At 36.9% G+C, this 22,447-nt stretch overlaps 1 protein-coding gene and 1 pseudogene across 1 annotated transcript; both read right to left on the bottom strand.

The window, feature by feature from the left end:
- Positions 1–874: 874 nt before the first annotated feature.
- Positions 875–1,834, bottom strand: LOC118830933 (olfactory receptor 13C7-like). The gene has a single exon (XM_036738043.1). The coding sequence runs from the start codon at positions 1,832–1,834 to the stop codon at positions 875–877; it is 960 nt and encodes a 319-aa protein (XP_036593938.1).
- A 14,545-nt stretch (positions 1,835–16,379) lies between these two features.
- On the bottom strand, positions 16,380–17,271 carry LOC118831708 (annotated as a pseudogene).
- Between the last annotated feature and the right edge of the window lie 5,176 nt (positions 17,272–22,447).

Below are 22,447 nucleotides of genomic sequence, written 5' to 3'. Positions count from 1 at the left end.
CTGCTTCATGGTTTTCCGGTCTAGTCAGAATAGAAATAGAATCAGGGCATATAAAAGGCAATTTCCCCCCTCCTTTTCTATTGTCTTTCCCCTCCCCCCTTTTTTACTGCTGGCTTTCTCATCTCCCAAAGCCCTATAAACATATCTAGGGATGTGGGTCAGGGAAATGAATAAGAGGAATTGAAAATTTCAGAGTTAAATTTCAGTAGGTAGAAAATGAAAAAATCTGGTAACAGCTTCTCATGATCACCTAGAAAAAGGTAGTGACTGATTATTGAATGTCATTCTAGGGGAATTCCTTTTAAAATACTATTCTTTAAATAAGAGTTAAAAATAACACAAACTTAACAACTGCACTCAGGTGTCATGTGCCTCTTTACCAAATATTTTGCAAAAAAAGCTACTTGCTATGGGCTATAACTGTAATTCTTGTGTCCAAGGTAAAGGATTTTTAAGGGATGGTAGTATTTTATATTCTAGTTCTGCATAATGAAAACTTTTTGGCAAACATATGTATCACACCAAATTCTTTTTGAGGCCTCAGATATAAATCAATCGATTAACAAGTCTTTATTAAGTACCTACTATATGCCAGGTACTATCCTAGATGCTAAGGATACAAATACAATGAATGAAACAACTCCTGCTTTCAAGGAACTTGTTTTTGTTTTTAAACATCTTTAATGTTCTAGTTCAGAATCTGCTACAAATTAGTTATGTTATTTGGAGCAAGGTGTGAAAGTGCTTGCCCTAACCCTTATTCCAAGTTCATTTCTTCATCTGTTAAAAAAAATAAGTGGTGGATGGTGTGTGTGCTGGACTAACTGACCTCTAACATTCTTTCTAGTTCTCTTGTTCTATATTTTGATGATATTCATTCAGTGAAGTGCTTTTGAGTTAACATATTCTTCACAGCTGTTTTCACGTCCTTGTTCCTCAGACTGTAGATCAAGGGATTCAGCATGGGAGTAACCACACCATAGAACAGGGAGATGAGCTTGTCTGCTATTTGTTGTTTATCTGCTCCAAGAGACTCTTTAGACTTAGGTTTTGCATACATGAAGAGGATGGTCCCATAGAATATAATTACTACTGTCAGGTGGGCAGAGCAGGTGGAGAAAGCTTTACGTTTTCCTTCTGCAGAAGGGATCCTCAGAATGGTGGAAATGATGAGAACATAGGAAACAAAAATGAACAGAACTGGCGTAACTAGAAAAATCATATTTGCCACTACCATGCTAATCACATTGGTCGTGATATCTGCACAGGCCAGTTTGAGGACAGCTAGAATTTCGCAAGTGAAATGATTGATGACATTGTCCCCACAAAAAGGCAATTGAATCGCAAGCGATGTCTGCACAACTGAGTTGACAGCTCCTGCTATCCAGGACCCCATTGCCATTGGCACATAGGCAGCCTTGCTCATGATGATGGGATATCTCAGGGGATTGCAGATGGCCACATAGCGGTCAAATGCCATCATGCTCAGAAGGACACACTCAGTTGCTCCCATAGCAAAGGACAGAAACATTTGTACTGTACAGCCAGAGAAGGAAATGGTTTTCCTTGGGGTGAGGAAGCTATCTAGAATTAGAGGGACAGAAGAGGATGTGTAGCAAATGTCTAGGAAGGAAAGGTTACCAAGGAAGAAGTACATGGGTGTGTGCAGGTGGGTGTCATAGATAGTTACTAGGATGAGGATACCATTGCCCAGAAGGATTACCAAGTACATCACTAGGATTAGCACAAAGAAACTTTTCTCAAGCTTTGGGTGGGCAGAAAGTCCTAGGAGAACAAATCTTGTAACATAGACGGTCTGATTCACTCCTTCCATTTATTTCCTGTTTGTCACCTGCAAGAATTTAGAGTACCAAGCAACACTTTTATAAATGGATGAAGTTTGAAATTTCTGGGTCTATATTTACTATTTTCCCTAACCCTTTTAAGTATGAAGTCAACAGATAACAGAAAAATGGCTCATTCATTCAACTGACATTTATTAAGTGCTTACGTTGTTCCAGGAACTGTGTTGGATACTGAGGATACAAGACCAAAGATAAAACAGTACCTGCTATCAAGGAGTATACATTCTGTTAGGAGGAAACAGCATAAGCCCAGAAAAGCAGATTCTATCTATCTATCTATCTATCTATCTATCTATCTATCTATCTCAACATACATATATTCCCTACAAATGTACATGTGTATGTATATATAATGAATTCAAAGTTGTTTGGGGAGCAACTTGAGGAACAGGATAGTATAGTGGCACTTTAGCTGAGCTTTGTAGGAAGATATTCTGTAAGGCAGACATGAAGAGTGAATGAATTCTCAATATGGAATTCTCAACCCAGTCCTTTCTCACAAGAAACTAAGAGGGGAGATATGACAAATACACAGACCAATATCATGTAAAGTGGAATGTGATAAAGACAAGGGGAAATCAAAGCAAAGAAAATTTGAAGATGGTAAGATTAACATTAGTTGGGTGTGGTTTACCATAGATTTTCATGGAGGATGTGGTACTTGAGTTAAGACTTGAAGGAAGATAAGGATCTCAAATAGATAGAGACATGGAAAGAAAACATTCAAGGAAAAGGGGATGATCTCTATAAATGTATGGTGATGGGACAGGGCAAGGAAAAATATAAATGGAATGTGGACTATGTGAAGGGTTAAGGGGAGTGAGACAGGACTAGAAAGGTAAATTGAATCTGTATTATATAGGGTCTTAAATGCCAAGCTAAGGAATTTTGTATTGCATCCTATAGGCAACTAAATATTTTTCAGCAGGGAAATGACATGGTCAGGCTTTTATACAAGGAAGATTATTTTGGAAGTTTATGGAAAGGATAGATTAGAGACGCTGGAGAAAGGAAGATGAATAAGGAAGGGTGATGGAAAAGTAAAGTGGAGAAGAGGGAGCTGGTTTGAGAGGTATTCTGGAGGGAGAATTGACTAGATTAGACTGATTGTGGGTATGAGTGAGATGGAAGAGTTATGGATAATTCTGCGATTTTGAGTCTAAGGAACTGGGAAGGTAGTGGGCAATCATCATAAATGGAGAAGATGGGAAGAGAGGCATATGTTTTCAGGAAGACAAAAAGGCCAGTTTTGGACATGTTGATTTTGAGGTGCCAGAAGGGTATCCAGGTGTCCAAAAGGCACTTGGCATTACACGTTTAGAACTCAAGGAGAGATCAGGGTTAGGTATATAAATTTGAAAGTCATCTTATAGATGTGGTAATTGAAGCTATGGGAGTAGGTGAGGATACAGATGGAGAAAATAAGTCCAAGGACATGGTTTTAGGGGCACTTATACTCTTGATATGGGAAGAGGAAGATGAACCAATCATAAGGATGGAGAAGTTGTCTTGTAGGAGCAGAATCAGAAGAGAGCCCTGTTAGAAGCAAAGGGAACAGGGAAAAAAAAGTATCAAGGAGAGAGTGGTCAACAGTGTCATGTGCTAGAGAAGCCTGTGATGCTACCTACTTCTACTTCTCTCTGACTCCTTTTGATTTAATTGTCTTTAACTCTGGCAGGAATCTCTTTCTGCTCTCCTCTCTCAACTTTTGATCCCTTGGGAAACCTCAGCCTTCCTGAAGTATTGAACCATTCTTTGTTACTAATGACTGTAGCAGTGTGCTCATCCAAACATGACCCTGACATTCCCTTAAGTACTATATTTCTCAAATGTGCTCCTAATATCTAATATCTAATGTCTAAAGTAGAGTTGGTAATCATGTTCCCCACTGTCCCCCGCCCCCGCCCTGACATTCGCCACTTTACTCCTTCCCAGTTAGCATATATAACTCTCATTCTCTCAGGCCTCAATTTTCCCAACCCTAAATCTAGCTCAGGCTCTAACCATTTCATGCCTACCCTGATAGAGCAGCCTTCCAGTCAGGCTCAACACCGCCCATTCCAAGCAATGTTGTAGCCACAAAAATATTTTCATCTAACATTGCTTTTATCATGATGTTCCTCTTGACGGAGCAATGACTACAAATTCTGGTGCCTGGGGCAAAATTAATTGGTGGAAAGAGAGAGAAAGAGACCCTGAGACTGTTACTGAGGAGGCTGGTACATGCGTACAATGCTGCTGATTGTGGGTAAGCCATGTTGCATAGGTTCTTAGTTCTGGTGGCCTAATGCAAGCCAACCTTGCTTTTAGGGTAGAGTCATTTTGGCCTACTAGTAAAAAAAATTAGTCCCAGATAGGTGCATACAAGTGACAGGACCCTTGCGGGGGGAGTGGGTAGCCTGTGATAGATAAGGAAATGGGGGACATTTGTCCTGCATAGTACAGGGATGGTAGATGATTGCAAGGTATGGAGAAATACTCTGGGGAAGATGTACAATCTCTCTTCCTGGTCCTGCTGATTCTGGCATCCTAGGGCAAAGTTTGTTCGTCTTGTATTAGTTAATGGTTCTGCTCCTTCATGGATTGTTTCAAATTAATGTGAATCATACCTTAACTTCTAATCAACAGTGTTCAAGACCTTCACCAATTCCTCCATCCTGTGTTCCCATTTCTGATCTTGGATTAACTACACCTATGTTCAATCACTCTAAAAGTCCCTTGCCACTTTCTTCACATCAGAATTAGACTACAGATGTCCAGAAATATAAGTCATATATGTCTGGTAGAGTTCATTTTGGAGTTGGTCCTTTCTACACTCACAGATGATTTTTAGCTCTTTGAGGGAAAGGGTGACATCTATTACTTATTTTGTTTGTATGTTTTCCTCTAATGGCTAGGAACAGTCTCTCTTCACCATAGGAACTCATTGACTATTGTTAGCTGACTGATAAGTACAGACTAACTCACATGTGACTGGGTCTTAATGATATAACTATTCTTGACTTATCAAGCAAGACTAAACCAGTTAATCAACAGGCATTGTTATAATGGCAAACTCTGGGACCTAAATAAAATACTTAGAAAGAGAGCGCTTCTCTTTTGTCAACTGCACAATAAAGTAAGCTACAGTGAAGGGGCATCTCTCTCTTTCCTAGCCCCCAAGCATGTACACCTGTGTGCAATTAAAAATGGATTAGGTGGATTAACCTCTATGAAAATGGGAAAGTTGTTCTGGGTAAAGAATAAATGCTATCAGAATTTATCTTATTTACAGAAGAAATAACGTGGATTGATTATCATGTTCAAACCAAAGAAAGTGATAAGAGCTCTTACCCCCATTTTTGCTGTGAAGTCTTCTTTGATTGTGAGTCCTTAGCATGTTCACCTGTGTTTCTTCTCTATCTCATTGTGTTAGTTGCAAAGTGATTGCCCATATCTGTTCTGATGACATCTACTGAACCCATTAGGATGAATCTTTCAGAAATCCACATCTCCTTTTCAGGGTCCTATGATCTCTTGACACTGGGATGCCTGAGAAAAGAGGAGTGAATCTAATGTCAAGACTGCAGATGGTCATCATCTTGTGATACAGATTCCTTATTCCCAGATTCTCTATTGTTCTTTCTTATCCAAGACCTCAGATAATTCATAGCATGTCTAGCCCGTAAAAGTTCCTCAAAGACACACATAATACAGGGAGACAAAGACTAAGAAGGAAAGTCATTTAGCAGCAACATATATACCTTTAATCTTACAATCACAGAATCTCAGAGTTGGAAGGAACCCCAGAGGTCATCTGCTTATCAACAATAAGCGTTTATTAAGCACTTACTATATGCCAAGCATTTTTATTGTGCTTAGCATTGGGAATACAAATAACAATAAAAAAAGATAGTCCCTTCCCTCAAGGATTTTTTATTATAATGGAAGGTTACAGCACATAAAAAAGCTAAAAATGAGGGGAGGAGGGATGGCACTCATGTTGGAGCATGGTGATACATTCCGAAAAGTCAGAAGTGGAATAGGGAAAAGAAAGGATGGCTGGTCTGAGGGCCTTATGCAAACTTAAGGTTCTGAGAGGAACTCACCAATGGGAGAAAGGGATCATGGAAGTAAGGATATCTCTATCCCTTTCTTTCTGCTTAGACTTCCCTTATAGAATCGTACACCATGGACTCTTACCTATACTTTCTCTGCACCCCAGTAACTGAGTCTTCCCAAATGTTGAGCAGGAAGCTAGGTGGTGTAATGCATAGAGTGCTGGGTCTGAAGTCAGGAAGATTCATCTTTAAATCTGGCCTCAGACACTTACTAGCTATGTGACCTGGGGCATCACTTAACCTTGTTTGCCTCAGTTTCTCCTCTGTAAAATGAGTTGTTTCTTTGCCAAACTCCCCCCCTGCCCCACAAAATGGGATCACAGAGTTGGACATGACTGAAATGACTGAACAACAAAAAAGTTGGGTGCATTCCGTACTATTCCTGGGTTTTCTTTTCTCTATTAGAAATTATAAGATGTCCTTTAATGACCATTTCCATGCCATCAACTTGCTTCTCCTTGTTGGTGAGCATCAGGTATAGGATACCAGTTTCCATTTGGCTTTCTTTGTCATTCAAATTAGGAAATTATCACTGAGGGAAGCTAAGAAATCATGAACTTCTCTGTTTTGGGCAAAGAGAGCTCCAAAAGACATCCAATAATTGAACTTTTTCAACCCTACTATGTCATATCTTTGTGACAGGCTTGTGATCTATCATCTGAATTTATCCCCTTCTGTCTATTCAGATATCCTACAATATATAATAATAGTTATAACATAATAACAAAAACAGTTCTGGTTTTTATTCTGTTGATATTCATCCAAATCCTTGCCACCATGTTTTCCCTTCTGGTTCCTGAATTTTCCCACATGACTATGTCTTCTTAAAATGTAATTCTTCTCTGCCCCTCCTTTCTTTATTTGTCTTGTTCTTTTTTCTGGCCATGGGTCTTATCCCACCAAATTTCAGGGAACCTCACAAATTTGAATTTGTGTTATCTTATTAGGATGTTTAATTCATCTTTCTTAGTGCTCCATGCTTCAAGTATATAGATATGACTTGTATTGCTAGATCTTTTTTTTTGCATTTTTTATATAATGGATTTTTATGGGTTTTTATTGTAATTCCTCCTCCTAATCTTGTAGTTAATTTAGCTTGATAGATACATGCAGTAAATTTTTCCTCACCCCTTCCTTTTCCATTTAAAATTCTTTGATTAGATTTACAAGTCTCCAAGAAAATAATTTTTATCAGTCATTGTAAGGTGTAATCCATTCCTGAATTTGAAATTATGGCTCATAAATCTGAAACTCATTCTTGGAATCATCCTCTTAATAAATTGTTCAGTTCCTATATATACTGTTTTCTTTGAACATCTTACCTTCAATCACCAGTTAAAAATATTACATGCTCCTTAGTACTTGTTTTTTATCTTCAGTATTTATTAATTTCTTACTGCTTTAGTTTTTTCTTCCAGGTATGGTGTTCTGTAATGGCCTCCCCTGTTTGTCTCTATTCCTGTGTTATATGTTTCTCTGAAAAAGTTTTATATGTTAGACATGCGATGAATTATCTTAGGTCTTAGACAGAACATTGGAGAGTTTGGGGATGAGAGATCTGTGACAGAAATCTATAATTCTTATCAATGCTTTCTTGTTTCCTCTTGGAGCTATTGTGCCCTTATGATTCAACAGAAATGGGTAATGAGGTGAGACAAATTGTGGAAGGTTCTCCATCATGTCTTAGATACTTGTACTGGGAAGACAGAAGACATTTATTGCTTAGGTCATGTCCATAAATAGCTGCCTCATCAGTTGAAAAGTAGGGATAATGATTTATGTTCTGACTAATTTAGGGGCTATTGTAAAGAGCAAATGAGGTAAGGAATGCACAAATTCTTTATAAAATGAAAACCGCTACATAAATATTAATCTAGATGGGGAATTTTAAAGATTTTCTTCTTGATTATATTAATCAAAATATATTATTACAAGCTGTCACTTAACCAATCCATATTGAAGTATTTAAAAATATCCGTGATTTTATCATTGTGGATATGCTCTCCCTCAGCATATATTATAACCCCTTAATGCCATAATAGATGCTCTTTGGGAGTAGCAAGGGACAAATAGATGATCTATATGTCTATCTATCTGTCTGTCTAACACATATGGTATATGCATTATCTCCATATAACAAGCCTTCTGGTATTGAGCCTTTATTTTTACTTAGCTAAGGTGTTCTATGGATAAGAAACATATACTCATCTCTTTACTTATATTCAAGCCTTTCCAGGTTGGTAGGACTGGAGGGGGACATAAGTAGAATGACAAATCAGTATGACAATAAGCATTCTCAGAAGCAGTTATTTTCATTAGTATTTCTAGGAGTGTTTAATTTGGTATGTAATTTCTTTCTCGATAATAATGTCTTTTTGAAGACACGCTATTATTCACCATAGCACAACACCAGCAACATGGAGAGGTACCCGACAGTTAAACCTGTTTCTCAGATAAATGTGATCAAAGTCCATTGTAACTGAAAAAAAGTAAAAATAAACAACAAACAACAACTCCCCCCAAATAAAACAAAAACAATAAAAAATTACTTTGACAGTCACTTATTTTTAGTATAATATAATATGATTATATGTTTGAAATATTTTAGATAAAATATTTTTTGATATTTATGTTTGTTTTTTGAGACAAGGCCTCCTATCTTCCTCAGGCTAGAAGTGTAGCAGCCACTCATGGGCCTAATCCCACTGCTGACAAGCACAGAAGCTTTGACCTTTTCCATTTCTGGCCTGGGCCAGTTCAATTCTGCTTAGGTTGACAGCTTAGATGGTCCCCTACTTCCTGGGACTCCCCATACTGGTGAAGATTTAGTGTGCTCGCCTAATTGGTTATAACCCTACTGCAACTTAGAGCTCCTGAGATTGAGGGATTCATCAGCATCAGCCTCAGCTTCCCTAGGAGCATGGATCACATACCCAACTAGACAAAGTTATTTTGTGTGTGGTACCACACCCAATTAGACAAAATCGTTCTTGGAATGATTGATGTTCCTATACAAATAAACCTGCTGTTCAATAGAGAAGTACCATCACACTCAAATAGAAGCACAGGTCATTATCTTTATATAAGGATCCCTAGGGGCTGCACAGTGACTTAGTTTTAAAATATTATGTTGTCTCTGTTTTATTATATTTTTATTTATTTTGTTAAATAGTTCCCAATTACATTTTCTGAGGGGGGAAGGCAGGGCTATTGGGGTTAAGTGACTTGCCCAAGGTCACATAACTAGTAAGTGTATCAAGTGACTGAGGTCAGATCTGAACTCAGGTCCTCCTGACTCCAGGGCCAGTGCTCTACTCACTGCACCACCTAGCTGTCTCCCCCACCCCTGCCCGGATTATATTTTAATCTTGTCCAGCAACTCAGGAGTGTTGTGGGCAGTGTGTTTTGAAACTCTTCAGTTTATTCACTATTGTTTTATATATCTCTGAAAATCCAATATCCATAAATCAACATGCATTTATGAAGTGCCTACTATGTGCCAGGCACTATATTAGTCACAGGGGATGAAAATATAAAAGTGAAACAGTCTCTTTCTTCAAGGGGTTTACATTCTTTTGGTTCAGATATAGTTACAGTGTACATATATATATATATATATATATATATATATAGTATACAGAAATATATAGTGTATACAGAGACACATATAGTGGTATAAGCAGATACAGTTATAGTATATCTATCTATCTAGTATACAGATATAGATACAGTGTATACAGATACACATATAGTGGTATAAACAAAACCCATAAAAACCAAACCAAAACAGAAAGGTAACATGTGAGGAAGGCATTGACAGCTGGGGGTGGGAGGGTGGGTACAGGGTAGAAAGGGCCTCATGCGAAAGGTGACACTCTAAATGAGTCTTGAAAGGAGCCAGGGATTCCAAAGGCAAGGGTGAAGAAGGAGATGATGATACTGGGCATGGAGGACAGTAAGTACAAAGGAAGGAAAATGGGAGATGGAGTGTCGTTTGTGAGGAGCGGAGAGAAGGCCAATTTGTCTAGTAATGTGCAATAAGGCAGGAAAGGTATGCTGAGACTAGGCTGTGAAAAGCTTCAAATGCCAAATAGAGGATTTTATATTTGATCTTAGAGGTAACAGGGAATTACTGGAGTTTATTGAGTACAGCGGTGATGTAGTCAAAACTATACTTTAGGAAAATCACTTTGTCACTATGTAGAGGTTGGTTTGGCGGAAGGATAGACTTGAGCATTGGAAAACCATATTGACTATTTTTTAATTCTGTTTTTTGGGGTATATTTTCATGAATTTAGCCTTTTAAAAACAAATGTTTCTTATTCATGGTGCTTTCTTTTTTATTTTTATTAAGTGAGTTCCCCACCAAAATACTACCCAGATGCTTCATTATGGTAGGGACAGAACCCAGTTTTCTAAGTCTATGCAGACTGGACGCAGCTTTAGCCCTTCAAGAGGCTCCCAGCATGGGCCCAGTTACAGACTCTTTGTTGCTCAAAGACTTACTAACTAAGTGTGGTGGTGGTGGTGGTGAGCTCAGCCCAAGGGTGAATGCAAAATGAAGAATTATTTAGCTCAGCAATTCTAAAGACTCTACTAGGTCGCAACACTGTAATTTCCGCTGGTGGAGGCTGCATTCGTACTAGCGAAAATATAAATCCTTAAAACATAGACGTATAAAATAAGTTATGTATACGAATGGAGAAAAAACAGTTTAGAGCACTCAGGACCGGAATCATTTTCTGGATTTTCCATGTTTGGCATCACTGCCTGAGACAACCAAGGACCAGTCCTCCAAGAACAGTGCCACAGAGCTAACATAGTAGCAATAACACCAAAGAGTAATGATAATATGATTTGTGATATTATGGTATGAAAGATCGTTGTGATATCATGATGATAATATCATTTATGTAGTCCCTGATATTCTTATTTATCGTCTGAATCTATAATCAGTGGCACAATACATTTTAAAAAGCATTTGAACATTATCCCCAAGACTTGAGATGGGTGTAGTAGACGAAAAAAGAAGAAATTTATTTCTACGGAAGGACCAAACAATGACATATTTCTCTCTTCATACTGTGAACCACTTTCTAGATGGCTGGGTATGTGTACCAGACCATCAAACATGGCTTATTATTTCACTGGACTTTTCTTGTTTATGTTTTTCACAGGTTAATTGCGCCTGAATTGAATATTAGAAATGTGACTTCATTAACGTGGAATTTCTAAATCCTATTGCTTTAAATTCCCCCTTACCTTTATCAGTGAAATAGTTGGAGAGAGGTTAAAGTTTGGTAGTCTGCGATAAGGCAGAAATAATAATATTGGATCTATAAATGCTTAAATAAGGAATCATCCCGTGTCATTGTTAAGGTTTCATGCGCAGCTCTTCTCAATGTTTAATTTCGTTCCATATTTCAGATGCAATCATCAAAGGATCGACCACTGAATCCAAAAGCCAATTTAAATCTTTCATTGTTTTTTTGGGACTGTTTTTGGTCTCTGAAGTGATTTAAAGTTTCAGAATTGAATTGTATAAAGTTTAGGAACTTTTTATGCTTCTGGGATGATGTCCCAAAGATCCAATTAAGATTATGTTAGCATAGTTAAACTTGTTAAGTTATGTTGTCTGATTCTGATAAGGCTGTTAAGAGCATGACAGGAAACTTCTCTTATATCCTGTGTGAAGTATCACAAATTCCAAATCAGTAAGCATCTATTTGTAGCCTGTGAAAGAGAGTATTTTTGGTGGGGGGATAGAGGAAGGAAATAATTAACGCATTTAACAGAGTGTATTTTCTTTTCCCAACAGCTTAACAGTATCCATTTGATTGTAAAAGCAAATAATATTTATTTACTCTTTAAAAGAGCGTCAGCTTTAGTTTGCAGATTTGGGAGGTGAGTAGCTGGTTAAGAAGACTGTCTGCAACAACATGGTGTTGGGGAATTGTTAAAATAACTTGTCCAAGTCTAGCAATCTATCCATTATCTATTGACTGACTGACTGACTATCCTACCTAGATGCCACATAGCTATAATACAAGCAGAATAGCAATAGGGAGGCCAGAAAAATCATAGAAGAGAAATTTCCCAAAGGAGCTAGCGATAAAATCTTACCTGCTTGAAGAAATTCCATCTTGAAAAAAATGACAAAAGTAAAAGCATTAACTGATTAGCTCTGTTTGTATTACATAAGTAATACAAATTAGTCACCACAATAAGAAAGGCTAAAGAAGCTCCAACTAGGAAGGAGGAGGTTTTGGTATCTTTTCTTTAAGAAGAGAGCTGGAGAGCTCTGGAAGCAGCAAGCACACTATAAGGTGTAGTGGAAGGGCACTGTGTTCAGAATCAGGAGGCCTGATGCCAAATCCTGGGTCAGTCAAGGGGACAAATGACTTCCCTTGGAGTGAGCACCTTGAGGGCAGAAATCATGTTTTTGCCTTTTTTTGTATCCCTGGCCCTTAGTGTGATGCCCGGCATATGGTAAACACTTAATAAACGTTTGACTTGCTGATGTTCTTTGTTGATTTCCCCCCCGAACTCTTACATTTTGCTCTACTAAATCAAAAGCTGTTATGATCAACAAATAATAAGCACTATTAATGGAAATGTCCTGGCTATCAATGCTCACTTCTGTTCTGGCTCTGCTCTTGAATCTCTGGACTTTTTTTTTTTTACCTTTCCTCTTCTCCCTGTCCCCCAGCTCCTTTTTATGTCATCTGCCCCCATTAGACTATAAGCTCCTTGAAGGTATGGACTGTGTTTTTGTTGTTATTGTTGTCTTTTGTGTTTGTATTCTCAGCATTTGGCTCTGCCTTGACACATAGTAAGCATTTAATAGATGCTTTGGTGTCCATCCACCCATTGGCTCATCTGTCCATCTGCCTGTCTACCTATTTACCTACCTACCTACCATCTGTCTATTTATCTATCTCTCATCTGTAAATCCATAGATCATTTATTTATACATTTATTATTTATCCTCTTTTCTTTCTATATTTCAGTCACTTAAGTGACTATAACTTTCGTATACACAATGGTTTGCGTGTTGTCTCCTTTAGAATGTGAGCTCCTTGAGGTCAGGACTGATTACCCCACTTTTTTTTGGATCCCTATCACTTACCATATTGCCTTGCACATAGTAAGCCCTTAATAAATGCTTGTTGGCTGAATGACTATTTGTAAAATGTGGATGATGATGTGAGGACAGCAGTCCATAAACCTTGGTGCATTTTATTAATGTTTTAACCACCAGGTGGAACTTATACTCACTTAAACCTGTGTACTAAAAAAAATATATGAGTGCTGGCAATTCCCTGGCTTACTCTGGATGTTTGATAATGTGCCTGCTGCCTGGAAATGCTAAGAAAGTGTTGAATAAATTCTCTTCCTTAGCTTTATGGGTCAGTGTTCAGTTTTTTTTTTGGCTGTGTGAATTTACCCAATAAGGAATAAGCTCGGAGGCTCCAACTAGTGACCAAACTCCACCCTTTTCTTGTCTCACCTTTGCTGAGGGTCACACTGGCTTAAATATTTTCCTGGTCAAGTGTTCTTCTCAAATCATCCGAGTACCTGATTGCAAGAGACCGTGAAATATCAAACTCCTCTCTCTCAACTACTCTCTCAGGTTGTTTTCAAAGGGCTTTGGGTAAGGAACAAAGTACAGCTAAGTCATTCAACACTCAAGGGTTTCAAGCAGAGGTGTGCTGGTAATGTTTAACAACCAACTCTCCAGAAAAATAGACACAGTATACATTTTAAAGTTTAATGTGCATCACAAACTTTTTCATATTTTTCTTAAGTCTAAACAGTCAACAAGACAATAATCAAGTGCTAATTTGTACCAGCTATTTATTAGCAAGATGTACTCACACTGAAAATTGAACAATCACCTCTGGAGCCAGTTTGAATGACACCCAGGCAGGTAGATGTGGAGACTGATACAATGGCTCCTAAGAAGGGGGGTAGGCGGCAGAAGGTAAGGGAGCAGCAGAAGATTTGCTTCTTACATATCTTGAAGCTATTTCTGCTGGGACTGGACAGGGAAAGACTGTGATAAGTATTCTAGATAGTACACTTAGGGGTTTTCAGTGAAGGAGGGACAAGAGCATCATAAAGAAAATGTCGTTTGATAATTACGCTCACTTTCCTCAGGGCAAAGTTTCCTCCGGCAATAGTAGGCTTAATATGAGTCAATAGAGTGATGTTCAGCCCCCAAAACTAATGTGATCTTAGGCTTCACTGAAGGCCATAGTGCCCAGATCTAGGGAGGTGTGAGCTCCATTGCACTCTACTGAAATCACGGACACCTCTGTGGTATTGTGTTCAGATTTGGATGCCACATTTTAGAAATGACGCTGTTGAACAGGGAAGTCTTCCGAAGAGGGCCACTAGGTTGGTGATGTTCCTCCAGCTCACGCCACAAAGAAGATGGAAATGTTTCTTCTGAAGGAGAGAAGATTTTGGTGGGTGAGTGGAACTTTCACGATGAAGAGCAATTAGATTTATCTTGCTTGGCCTCAGAAGGTAAAGCTAGGAGAAATGACAGGAAGTTGAAAGGATACACATTTATTTTTGAAATGAGGAAAGACTTCTTTCTAATACTGTTATCCAGATGCAGAATGGACTGCCCCTTTAAGTAATGGGTTCCCCTCCTCACTGAAGGACTTTAAGCAAATATTGGGTGACCACTTTTAGAGGAGATTCATTCAAGAATGGATTGGCTCCAATGCCTTCTGACGTCTTTCCCAACTGTTATTCTGTGATGACTGATTCTGACAGAAAGTAGATCTCTATTCGTGAGATTAGAATGCTCCCTCCTGTTTTCAAAATATGGATCTTCAAGAGTTCTTGAGGCCAATAAGATAATCAATGTTGTACAGAGAACATCTCCTGTGCATGTTATTTTTTCCTAAATCTTTTATCATAGTGAAACTGACAAGAAAATTAGGAAGGCATTCATTCCCAAAGTAGGGCTTCAGGTGACCCTATCGCTTTTCCTAGCTTGGGATGTCATTCTTTCATAACAGTTGACCCTCTGGTGAGGGGAGAGCAAGGGAAAGAAAATCAAAGGAGCCTGATTTTGAGATAGTGGAAAATATACTCAATTCCATTCTAAAAAGAACACAGTATGTTGTGATATCTCAGAATGATCAAAGTTAGAGGCAAACTTTTGTAGGGTAGGATGGTTGGACCCCCTAGTGTATAGAACAAGAGTTTCTTTTTTAAAAATTATTTTTTAATTTTAGTTTGCAACACTCAGTTCCACAAGTTTTTGAGTTCCAAATTTTGTCCCCCTTCTTCTCTTCCCTCGCTCGCCGCCCCCCGCCAAGATGGCATGTAATCCGATATAGGTTCTACATATACCTTCTCATTAAAATTATTTACACAATAGTCAAGTTGTAAAGAAGAATTCTAACCGATGGAATGAACCATGAGAAAGAAGAAACAAAACCAAAAAAAGAAGGAAAAGAAAAGAAAAGAGAGCAAATAGTTTGCCTCAATCTGCATTCAGACTTCCATCGTAAGTCTTTGGGAGTTGTCTTCGAACCTAGAACAAGAGTTTCTTACCATTGGCTCTGGGACCCACTGACTTTTAGCATAATCCTCCTCTACCCTCCATCCATTATGGAAGGAAATTAATTCTAATGTATGCCATGCATATGCATATAAGAAAAATCTTCTCGTAACTTCTAATATTGAAAGGAAATGAATGCTAGAGTTTACCATAAATAGACCCATAAGAAATACATTAATTTTAATAAATATTGTAGTTATTTACAAAATATTTCTTAGTCCATTGAAAAATGAATGAATGAAATGAAAATACCTTTATTAAGTAATTATGATGTGTAAAGAACTCTGCTAAATACTGGAGATACAAATACAAAAGCAAGGCAGTTTCTGCTCTGGTTCTCCCTGTGGACAAGTTTACCTGTACCCTAGGTAGGGAAACCTTGGTGTAGGATATGAGATTTTTCATCTCAGGATTATGAAATTCAACTTCATTATTTAGTGGTGGTTTATAAGATTTACAGGGAAACTGAATTTAATTACATTACTCTGTGACTCGGAAGAATTAATCATTTTTGTTTTCTTATTGATTTCCTCCTATCATTCTTATTCCTTCTTTAGAAGAAAAACCACAATTTCAACCGCAAAAGGTAATTAAAGAAATATCAAAAGACATTGAGACAGAATGATTTTAAAAAATCACATGTTAATCTTTGTTACTAATATGCACAAATACTCATTTTTTAAGGACCTTTAATTAAATAGGGAGACTTTACTCCTAATCATGGAAGCCTTTAAGAAGCATGTTCATGAATCCATAGCTATTTTTCCATGTCATGTAAAGAGAGCAAAAAACATGAGGACATTGTATGACAATATAAAGACTGTATTATTTTCACTTAGTGAAGAGTTTTTGACTTGACATATTCTTCACAGCTGTCTTCACATCCTGGTTCCTCAGACTGTAGGTCAAGGATTTGACATAGGAGTCAGCACACTATAGAACAGGGAGATGAGCTTCTTTGCTACTTGTTGTTGGCAGCAATGAGAGTCTTTAGATTTGCATTTTATGTACATAAAGAAAATCATTCCATAGAATATAATAACCACAGTCAGGTGCTGAAGGGATCCTCTGGATGGTAAAAAGTATAAAAATATAGGAAAGAAAAATAAACAGAACTGGAATGACTAGAAAAGTCGTAGTTCCAACAACTATGCTAATCACATTGGGTAGGATATATGCACTGATCATTTTGAGAATAGCCAAGATTTCGCATGTGAAGGGATGACAACATTGTCCTCACAAAAAGTAATTGAATTGCAAGAGATGTCTGCACAACTGAGTTGACAACTCCTGCTATCCAGGATCCCATTGCCATTGGCACATAGGCAACCTTGCTCATGATGATGGGATATCTCAGGGGGTGGCAGATGGCCACATAGTGGTCAAATGTCATCATACTCAAGGGGACACACTCAGTTCTCATGTCAAAGGAAAGACATATTTGCACTGTGCAGCAAGTAAATGGTTTTCCTTGGGGTGAGGAAGCTGTCTAGAATTAGAGGGACAGAAGAGGTGGTGTAGCAAATATGCAGGAAGGAGAGGTTGCCAAGGAAGAAGGACATGGGTGTGTGCAGGTGGGTGCCATAGAGAGTTACTATGATGAGGACACCATTGCCTGGAAGGGTTAGGATTAACACAAAAAAATTTTCTCAAGCTTTGGATAGGCGGAAAGTCCCAGGAGAACAAATCTAGTGATATAGATGGTCTGATTCATTCCTTCCATTTATTTCTTGTCTGTCACCTATATGAATCCAGAGTAATAAACCATTCTTTTACTATCATAGGATTTTCATCTTACGCAATTATATATGTTTCATATGTTTGAGTATATTTACTGCACAAAGATAAGGTTCTTCCTCTTCTTTTGAATATCAAAGCAACAGATAATTGAAGAAATGACTTTGTAGAATAATTGAAACACCTCACTAACTTTGAAATGTCATGATTAGAAAATGTACCTGACTGGAGTCAAGACATTGCACTTTCACTTTGGTTAAAATATGGCTCTTCAAGTAATCTCTTTAAAGCATTTTGGTATAGAAGTTGGACCAGGTTAACCTTTACACCACTGACCAGTGATACAATTGTTCAGTTTAACATTCATTCAGGAAACATTTATTAAGTACTGAAGTATATTCTATAATACTGAGCATAAACCAGTTTTCGACCAGTGGGCAGAGAGAATGTAAAGTTCAGATAAGATACCGACTGATCATGAACTCTAAGCTAAAAGCCATTTTAAAAATTATGATCACTTATGACAGGGCCTTTTCCCTTCTCAGATCTGTAACATAAGGAAGATACCATGGGCACCTGTCTCCTCCAGTTTTTATCTACTGAAAGCACGTGTACTGCTTTCCATTTGGATATTATGTATTTTTAGCTCGTGTCATATGAGGATCAATAGGAGGAAATAGGGATGTTTAGCCTGGAAAAGAGAAACCTCAGGGGTGCTATACTCGTGTATTTAAAAGACTGTCATACGGAAGAGAGATTAAATTTGTTCTCTTTGGCAAAAGAGAAGAATCAGGAGCAATATGTGGAAGGAAGAAAGAGATGAAGGAAACACTTCCTAACAATTAGAGCTATCCCAAAGTGGAATAGTGCCTTGAAAGTGGTGGGTTCCATGTTATTGCAGATTTTGAAGCAGAGGTTAGATAACAATATGCTGTGGTGAGTGTGGACATTTTTTTAACCACTGTAAGTTGGGCTAGATGAGCCCTGAGTTCCTTTGCAACTCTAGAGTTCTGAGATTTTAATCTTGATAGCTATCTCTTTCTTCACTATAAACTCCATCTTTGACTATCAGGGGTCCAGCTTCTACTTAGTTAAAGTATTTCTGATAAGGTCTCCAGTGTACTTGTCATGACCAAATCTGAAAGCCTATTTTTATCTGTTTCCTGCCCCTCCTTGCTACTATCTTTTTCACTCTTCTTACTTAATTCATTATAATATTTATTAAGGATATGTTACACATAGGGTATGTTGCTAGGTGCTGAGGGAGAAGGATAAAAACAATGTAGTTCTTACTCTCAAGGAGCTAAAATCCTAATAGGTTTTAACTTATATCCTTTGGGTTGGCAAAGATGACAAAAGGATAGTAACAGTTATTGGAGATTTGTGGGCTAACAGGCATGCTAATATGCTTTTGGTAGATCTGTGAATTGGTTTGACCATTTTAGATAATAATAATTTGGAATAATATCCCCCAAATCATTAAACTATACATATCCTTTGACTCAGTTATACTACTATTAGACATATAGCTCAGAGAGATAAAGGATATGTACGAGAATATTTATAGGAGTAATTTTTGTCGTAATAGTCAGTTAATAAGCACTTATTAAGTTCTAGGCATTTTCTTGGAAATAAAATAGCTACCAATCAACTGGGGCATAGCCATGAGTGTAGCAGAATATTATTGAGCCATAAAACATGACAAATGATAGATTCATAGAAATATGCATAGATTTGTTTGAACTAATATAAAGTAAAAGGGGAAGTTCCAATTCACATGATGATAACAACAATATTATGAAGAAAAACAACTTTGAAAAGACCTCAGAACTCTGATAGAAGCAGCAAAAATAATGATTTGAAAAGATTGAAGATGAAGCAAGCCTCCTACCTCTTGACAGAGAAGTAATGGTCTTCTCAGACATGGCTGATATGCTGATATATTTTGCTGAACCATTCATATTTGTCAGAAGAAAAGGTTTCTACTAGGGAAGGCTGTGGTGGGAGTTCTATGTTAGTGGGTAGTGATAGATATGAAAGATAAAAGCACCAATAAAAGTTTTTGAGAAGCACAGAAGAAAACAAAAAAATGCAGAAGGGAATATAAATATGACAGACTTGTTACTACCTTATTATACATGTATAATATAACAATATATTTATATATAAGGGTATCTATGTTATAACAGTATTATTATGTTAAATGTTATAATTATGTTAGTGAAATACATATTTATATATTATATATTGTGTATACATGTTCTTTTAAAAATATAAGAAAAATTATCAGTTACTTACAAAGAGCCTTTTTTGTTCTTTTTATATTTTAAATTAAAATATTTGTGTTGATTAAGTTTATAATAAAATACTTTAAAAGACTTTCGATGAAGGCTATCCCCTCTCACACCCAAGGTAACCCATTCTACTTTTGAATGGAGTTAGAAAGTTTTTCCTGTCATCCACCCCAAATCTACTTTTCCTTCATTTCTACCTATTGCTGCTAGTTCTACCCTCGATGTCCAAGCATAACAAATTGAATCTTATTTTCCCCTCATGTAACAGTTCTCAAACTCTTGCTGATAGCTTTCATGTCCTCTATCTCCTCAGCTCCCCACGTCTTCACTTCTCTAAGCTAAATACCTCTAGCTCCTTCAACAAGTTTTCATATAATATGACCTGAGGAGTTTTATCATCTTGGTAAGCCTCATCTGAACATGAACATGAACATGCCTGTTAACGTCTTTTTAAAATTTAGCACCCAGACTGAACACGGCAAAGTATTGTTGGCACTGTCACTTTCCTAGTCTTGGATGGTTCTCTTGGGTTAACTGAAGCTGGCATTTACTTTTTTGGTCACCATATCATCAATGTTGACCCATATTGAACCTGAATTACACTAAAATCCCAGCTTGCTGTTTTAAATGAATGACTATATAGCCATACAATTCCTATCTTTTGTTTGTGAAGTTTTAAAACTTAAGTGTAATATTTCACATTTATCATATTTAAATTCCATATTATTAGATTTTGGGAAAGCTTTCTAAAACACTGAGATATTTTTGGATCAGTATTGAACATGCTACTTTTCCCCTTTGGCCTTCAATTTCTTTTCCAAGGTGGGGCATTTTATTTTTAAGTAACTCTAATTTTAAGAAATTTTTCCCTATGCTGACCTGAAATTAACTTTTCTGACATTTCTAAATGTTATTCTAGATTTTTTATTTGGGCCACGAAGAACAAAATGAATATTCTCTTCTACAATAGTCCTTAGGATACTTTAAGATAATCTACTTATCTCCTAAGTCTTCTCTTGTCTAGGTTAAATGGGCCTAGTTTCTTTACCTCAACACTTTTTTGAAACCTCCTTATTATCTGTAATCAATAGACACTGATAACCTTTCTCTTTATCACTTAAATAAAACTAACCCTCTTCCTTCTATGTCAGCTCCCATCTTGTTTCTTGAACATATTATTTAAAAATTTTGAATTTAAGAATGAATATATCCAACAGAATATTGGCTCTTTAAGGGCAATAACTCTTTCATCTCTGTATCCTTAGTGCCTAAAACAGTGCCTTTTTTTTTTACAAACTTAGCAATTAATTAAAGCTTGTTGAATTTAATTCCAACTGTATCATTAGAATACTATTTTACTTATCTTAGATTCCCTCTATTTCTTCTCTAACTTCTCCATTGTATTTTTCATATCATACCCACTGTATCTTCTTAGATAAAAACTAATCTTTTGCTGCAACATTTTGATGACTAAGGGATATTAAAAACTTTTAAATATACTTTAAGATACGACAAATGGCTTATTTCATTTCCTTTGTGAATGGTCTATTTAGGAGCATGTTCCAAGAGAAAGTTTGGTTTAGTGGAAAGGGCATTAAGCTGGGAGTCCAAAGTCCAAAGTCACAATCTATCTGACTCTGGTATTTTATTCCTAAAGTGAGAATGATATTTACTCTTTCTACTTTACAGGATTGTTATGATGATCAAATGAAATGTTGAATGAATAAATGATCTTATAAATTGTAAAGTGTTATAGAAATAAAGATATTATAAATATTTTAGGGGATAAATTTTAAAAATTCCATCTTGGTTAAATTGAGCTAAATGCTACATTAAAAGACTACAGCTTAACCAATTTTTTAAAAAAAATTGAAATATTCTTCCCCTGATAGCCTTAGTAGATCATCATCATCATCTTCATCATCATCATCATCATCATCATTGTCATTGTCATCGTTTCGTCTCCTGGTGGAATCCTTTATTCCCTTTCTAGTCTGGTAGGACCTCCCAGACCTGTTTTTCATCTTGTGATGAATAAAGATTACTTCTATTCTATAAAGAAGTCAGGGAAGAGGAAGGACTTAAGGTGACATACAAATCCATATTGCAATTAAATTCTTGAAAATGTTACCTTTATCAAAATTATTGGGGGCATCTATTTATTTTTGACTTCTTCCTTGGTTTCTGTTTCTCTCAATCTCAGTTATATGCACACAGTTTATTTGTCCTAGTGTAACTCCAGCACCATGGAAAGCTACCAAGCTGCAAACCTCTATTTTTCCAATAATTGTGACTGTAATACATCATAAACTGCACCTTTTAACAAGTAAAAAAAAACCTTTTAAAGTAAAGATGATGAAAATTTTACTTTGCTAACCACTCACTACTTACATAATGTAATATTTCAAGAAAATGATTATGATTGAAATATTTCTGACAAAATTATTCTTTTTTTTCTTTTGATCTGCTTTACTAAGGAAAGTAATGTTAAGAAGTTAATCTTATTTTAATCCAACATATACATATAAACTCACTTAGTTCAGGAGGAAAAGCCAGCAACCTGAACTTCAGAGCAAATACACATAAAAGCATACATTAGAAACAGACCAAATCGCAATTCATAGTTACCCAAAAGCATCAATATCTGAGTTCACAAGCCGGGAGCTCAACAACGGCTAACCCAGGGTCACGTGCCACTCCTCCTATGGCTCAGAGCTCCAAGGGAGAAAGCCAGCCTCTGGGTTTATATATCTCGTTCAGGGTCAAAGGTGAGTCATACATATGACTCACCCATGTGACCTAAAGGTGGCACAAAAATGCTACTTAAACTCACATGGTCTAAAAGTCTCTGATGTCACAAACATGTCA

Source organism: Trichosurus vulpecula, chromosome 9 (assembly GCF_011100635.1).
Source record: "Trichosurus vulpecula isolate mTriVul1 chromosome 9, mTriVul1.pri, whole genome shotgun sequence".
In the NCBI taxonomy this organism is placed as follows: domain Eukaryota; kingdom Metazoa; phylum Chordata; class Mammalia; order Diprotodontia; family Phalangeridae; genus Trichosurus; species Trichosurus vulpecula.
Note: the sequence above shows the minus strand (reverse complement) of the source record. Positions and strands in the feature narration are given on the sequence as shown.